At 36.3% G+C, this 5,575-nt stretch overlaps 1 protein-coding gene across 1 annotated transcript; it reads left to right on the forward strand.

The window, feature by feature from the left end:
• The first annotated feature begins 491 nt into the window (after positions 1–491).
• LOC138403525 (uncharacterized) lies at positions 492–3,390 on the forward strand. The gene is made up of 5 exons (XM_069504432.1): positions 492–595; positions 1,098–1,175; positions 1,516–1,669; positions 2,207–2,358; positions 3,281–3,390. Exons 1-5 carry the CDS (start codon positions 509–511, stop codon positions 3,335–3,337), a joined length of 528 nt encoding a protein of 175 aa, XP_069360533.1. The 5' UTR covers positions 492–508; the 3' UTR covers positions 3,338–3,390.
• Positions 3,391–5,575: the final 2,185 nt, after the last annotated feature.

Below are 5,575 nucleotides of genomic sequence, written 5' to 3' on the forward strand. Positions count from 1 at the left end.
CATAAACCGAACGCACTGCTTCAAAAACAGACTTCAAAAAATCTTTGGAAGAGCTTTCTTCTACGTATCTCTTGCCACTATCATTGGCTTCAACATTTTCGAAATAATAACCTCAATTATAAATCATACAAAAATAAATGATCTGCCAACTAGTACAATATTTTCATACTTTTTTGAAAGTATTCTCGGAGCAGAATTGGTAGCTTTAGCAATTTTAGCCAAGCAAAGTGGTAATATTTGTAAGAAACTGAAGCTTTTAGAGGATAAATGTGAAAGAATTTATATAATAAGAAACAAACAAACGGCAGAAGAGTCCAATAATGATAACAGTAAAAAGATAATAACACTAAGTTTGATATCAGCTCTCACTGATATGCTTGGATTATATCTTCTCGATTATTCTTCAAGTGTAGTATTAACGCTGACAGTAGCGTTCGCAGCGCATGATACAGAATTGTTGTTGTACTCAGTAATTGTACAAGAATTTAATGACAAATTAACAATAGTAATGGATATTAGTGCCGAACTGGGAACCAAAATGTATAGACATATTTTGATTGCAGCGTCACATTTCACTGAAGATTATAGATTTTCGGTAAATTCTTATTTACTTTGCTTATTCAATGACTCAAAGAAGAGATAGGAAGTCTTTATTGCAAAGACAATTGTATCTAAAGGCAACCTTATTGATTAAAGCAATCTCTACCAGTCAATCTTTGGTGAAAGGAGAGTGTTTGGCCTTTTCTCCTTGAATCCGCCTCTACTCTTCAGAAGATCTTGTTCTCCGGCATTTGAAAGTGCTTCCAGTCCTTCCACTTCAAGCCAATTGGTTATTCGGAGGGATTGCAGATTTTCATAGTTGCGATACCTAGGACTTTCCTTTAAACAATCCGATTATACTCTTTTTATAGCATGAACTTCTTCCTTTTTCTCTAAATTTCTAAATCTGCTGTTTCCCTAAATAGTTTTAAGTTCGTTGTTTATACCTAAATTGTTCTGTTGCGAACCATTCTTTCTTTTCTATCACTCTTTCAGTTTTTTTTTTTACTTTATACTATTTTGTTTTTCAATCAAGTATTTTTGAGTATTTGTTTTAGATATGCCTCACAGTGGTAATGACATTATCAACAACTGTCATTTATATTGGTGCTGCAATTGCTATGGAAGGACCAAGAGTAAGTAAAAGTCTAACTGCCTGGAAAACTAGTAAAAAATATAATAAGTTTTAAATAAAAATCCTTACAAATAATATAATTATGCGAAAGTGTGTCTGTCAATCCATCCGTCCGTCTGACCATTCGTTCGTCTGTATTATGTCTATCGATTTGTTATATTTTCAAAGCCCATGTGTTTAACCGATTTTGACGTAATTTGGTGCAAGCTTGCATCCCGAAGATGGGCATAGGCTACTTTTAATCCTGGAAAATCGATTGGTATTTTCACAAAACCAAAAAGCTGGACTCGTCATCTAGATTTCAAGGAAATATTATAAAAATATTAATTTTATAATTTCAGACACAAAAAGTGTTATCATATTTTATCTGGCGTGAAATAAGATCCTTGTTGTCTCTGTGGTTGCTGTGCTCAGCATCCTCTCAAACCAGCATCCTTGGTGATGACTTAGTAAAGCATTTATCTGAACGACTGGTATTTCAATTGGACTCAAAAGGTAAAAAAAAAAGTCTTAAGAATGTATGGGTCCTATGGCCAGATCTTGTACAGTATACTGAAAAATAGATAAGATTACGCCTTTTTTGAAAATCCATGAAATTATTAATTTAAAATTGTTTTTGTAGCACTAAACCATACGTTTAAAATAATTATTTGTAACTCCCTGCCACGGCGAATTTCGTACCGCCTAAAAGTCGATTCTTTTTCAGGAATTTTTGTAAATTTTTCTCTCCGTAAGAACCATCCCCGTAGGTACTTCAAGGAATATTATGAAAAAAGAATTAGCGAAATCGGTTCAGCTGTCCTCGAGATTTGCGATCAGCAACACATTCAGCGATTCATTTTTATATATAGAGATTTTCCCGGGATAAAGGGATTTTTCTCAATTTTTTAAGGTGGCACAATTTGAAACATCTCCTGTTGCCTATAGCACCAAACCACGTTTGTATGGAGCGAGTGACGGAGAGACTTTCGTAAACATAAATATCGTTAGTTGTTTTGAACTTAATCATGGTAATTTTTCCACTTTTTTCAGACAATTCATCTCGAAAACTGACGAAGCGATGGTTAAAGTGCGTGAAAACATCACCAGTGCGGTATTTAGATGGCAGCTCCTACACCCTGAGTCACGCTCTGCCGCTGTCCGTGCTCGACTACAGCACCAACTACCTTCTCATTATTGTACAGGTATAGTCAGTCATCCAAGCTGTGATAGCCTAGTGGTAAGGACGGCCGCCTTCTAATCGGAGGTCGGGGGTTCGATCCCGGGCACGCACCTCGAATTTTTCGGAGTTATGTGCGTTTTAAGAAATTAAATATCACTTACTTTAACGGTGAAGGAAAACATCGTGAGGAAGCCTGAGAGTTCTCCATAATGTTCTCAAAGGTGTGTGAAGTCTACCAATCCGCACATGGCCAGCGTGGTAGACTATGGCCAAACCCTTCTCACTGTGAGAGGAGACCCGTTCTCTGTACTGAGCCGGCAATGGGTTGATCATGATGATAGTAAATCATCCAAAAAGATGACCGACATCTCCATCCACCACCCATCCATCATTTATACATTTAGAGCCTCGATAGCTCAACAGGTAAAGGAGTGGACTGAAAACCGAAAGGTCGCCGGTTCAAACCCCACCCGTTGCACTATTGTCGTTCCTACTCCTAGGACAATCTTTACGCTTAATTGGAGGGGAAAGGGGAATATTAGTCAACCTGATAAACTTGGCTAATATTCTTTTAAAAAATTAAAAAAAAAACCATCCATCACCACTATCTCATCATTTTCTGGACCTGATTTGTTAGATAAAAATATCTCCTTTAGAATGCTTTAGTTTCAGTTTGAATGGCAATTGCATAATTGCATAATTAAAATATATGGGCTCAAATCCATCATTAGGTTGTATTATATAATGCGCTATTGAACAATATTTTTGCAATTTTTAATGCCGCACACACACACACACACACACACACACCCCCTCCCCTGTGTGTGTGGCCTGCAAGAGAGCTGTGGATGCCTCTCAGTTAACAATGATGATAATGATGGTGAAATATAAGTTTGATCAAGAGGCAATACTTTTCGAAGATCTAACATTTTTCCTTTTTTCAGATGTATCCCTTATTTATAAAGAAAAGCAAGAGGAGCCAAACTTTGGACAGCCTCTGAACAATCTGTTTGAAAAGTAATTAGGAAAGATGGCACACATAAGCAACAGAAACAAAAATCACATTTTTTTTATAAATTTTCATATTTTCGAAATAAAATTATGTCTCTTTGACGTGCATTAGAAGCTCGAAGCGTTGTCATTTTAGAAGATATATTACCTAATGCAGTGATAGTAGACGCCTTCATTTGTCATTCAGTCTGAAGACCGAGAATTTATAACCGAGAGCTCACCGACTGTCTTGGAATTGTTTTAGATCGTTACGATGCAGCACCCGTAGTACAAGATTTTACGTCTCACCAAACCAAACCAAATTCGAGAGTCGAAATACTTCCGCGTTACAGTAAACTGGATCTTAACTGCCTTGTTTTAAAGCTCAAGTTTTCTACACTTCTACAGCCAGCGCTCCAAGCGGAAACATTGCGAAATTAAAATCAGTGGCATTGAATATTTGACTTCAATTCAAGGCTGTTTAGGTTCATTTTACTGTAACGCGGAAGTATTTCGACTCTCGAATTTGGTTTCGTTTGGTGAGACGTAAAATCTTGTACTACGGGTACTGTTTACATAGAATGGGCCGATGATTATAGAAAAAAAAGAATTTTCAAAATCAGTCCAGGCGTCTTCGAGTAATCGGGGAACATACATAAAACATAAAAAAAAAAAGATTCCGACGAATTGAGAACCTCCTCCTTTTTTTGAAGTCGGTTAATAAGAAAATTCTCACGCAACGGAGCTATATCTGGCTATTATATCTATGCATTTGGATATACAGGGTGTAACCGGAACTAGCAAAATCGAAGACAGGTGATAGTACTGATGATTACTGATATTATGATACCACAAAAAAAAAACGCGAAAAAATATATCAAAAATCCTATAATTTTGTGAAAGTTTAGCTGAGCTATTTGAACTTGTGGACAAGGCCAACTTTTTATATTACAACATCCAAAAATTCCCATGAGATTTTTAAAATCTACATCAGGATTTTATTAGCTGATCTCCATGACTTACGTGAATCAGCAGATCAGCTAATAAAATCTTTTTTTTAAATATTAATTTTATCTTAATAAAAACACTATTATGCATTAATATATTCGTCATTTTGGAATATTACCTAATGCTGTGACATCAGACGCGTCCATTTGTCATTCAGTCCGCAGCGTGAGAATTTATGACTCGAGCACGCTCCGACTGTCTTGGCATTGTTGTAGAACGTTACGATGCAGTTTACGTAGAATGTATATTCAATCTTCAATCTTTAGAAAAATAAGAGAATCTACTGTCAAAAACCACATCTCCATGGCTGCCATCATCATGAGGCATCCAGACTTATACAATGGATTGATTGTTATTTATATCTGGCGGGAATGGACTATGAGTCATATTTAATTGTTAACTATTTGAATCAACATATTTTGTGTCATGTTTAACATCTAGCTGATTTAATCGTTACGTTAATGATTTGTGACGTCACAGGAAGTATCATTTAGTTCAATCACTTTGCAATTTGTAAAATACCGGAAGTTAAATAATACCAACCTTTAAAATATGTCAGTTTTGCTGTCCTGTCAAATTAGTATAAAAAGCGTAGGTTTAATAAAAATGGCGGTCAATTGTGAGAATTAAGTCGAAGGCGCAAGCTATGCTTAAAAATACAGTGAAGTGAAATTGGAAACTGACTATTATTGAAGACCATCCCTATACTTCTGCAACACTACCGTATTATTTTCTACTCTAGGATTATAAAATTGAAAGTGTGTTTTATTTGTTGACTTGTTCTTTAATCACGCCGCATCTGAGCAATGCATTGACGTGTTTTTTTGCATGAATATAGACAAACACCTGGAATGACCACTTTTTATCTCAGAAAATCAAAGAGGTCCCACGGGATTTGAAAAATCTAAATCGACGTGGACGAAGTCACGGGCATCATCTAGAGGGCTTACAAATATCAGAACACAGCATTTTCGATTCCCCATATACTCTGTAAGTACAAGTAACTGTGATTGGGGTGTAATAGGGGTGAAAACATCCCTTATGCATGCGCCCTTTGCCGGCTAATTGCAGTCACGGCCCATTTCCTTTCTGAAATTGCGTTGCAGTTCGGTTTTCAATTGAAATTCTGTTTTGGTTTTGATGTAGTATTTTCTAAAAACTTTCTAAAAATAACACTGGCTGGATTTCCGCGCTGGACAGCCAGGCTGATCCGTTGCGCAAAAAATGCGCCAGCTCTTTTG

Source organism: Maniola hyperantus, chromosome 18 (assembly GCF_902806685.2).
Source record: "Maniola hyperantus chromosome 18, iAphHyp1.2, whole genome shotgun sequence".
Classification (NCBI taxonomy): Eukaryota; Metazoa; Arthropoda; class Insecta; order Lepidoptera; family Nymphalidae; genus Maniola; species Maniola hyperantus.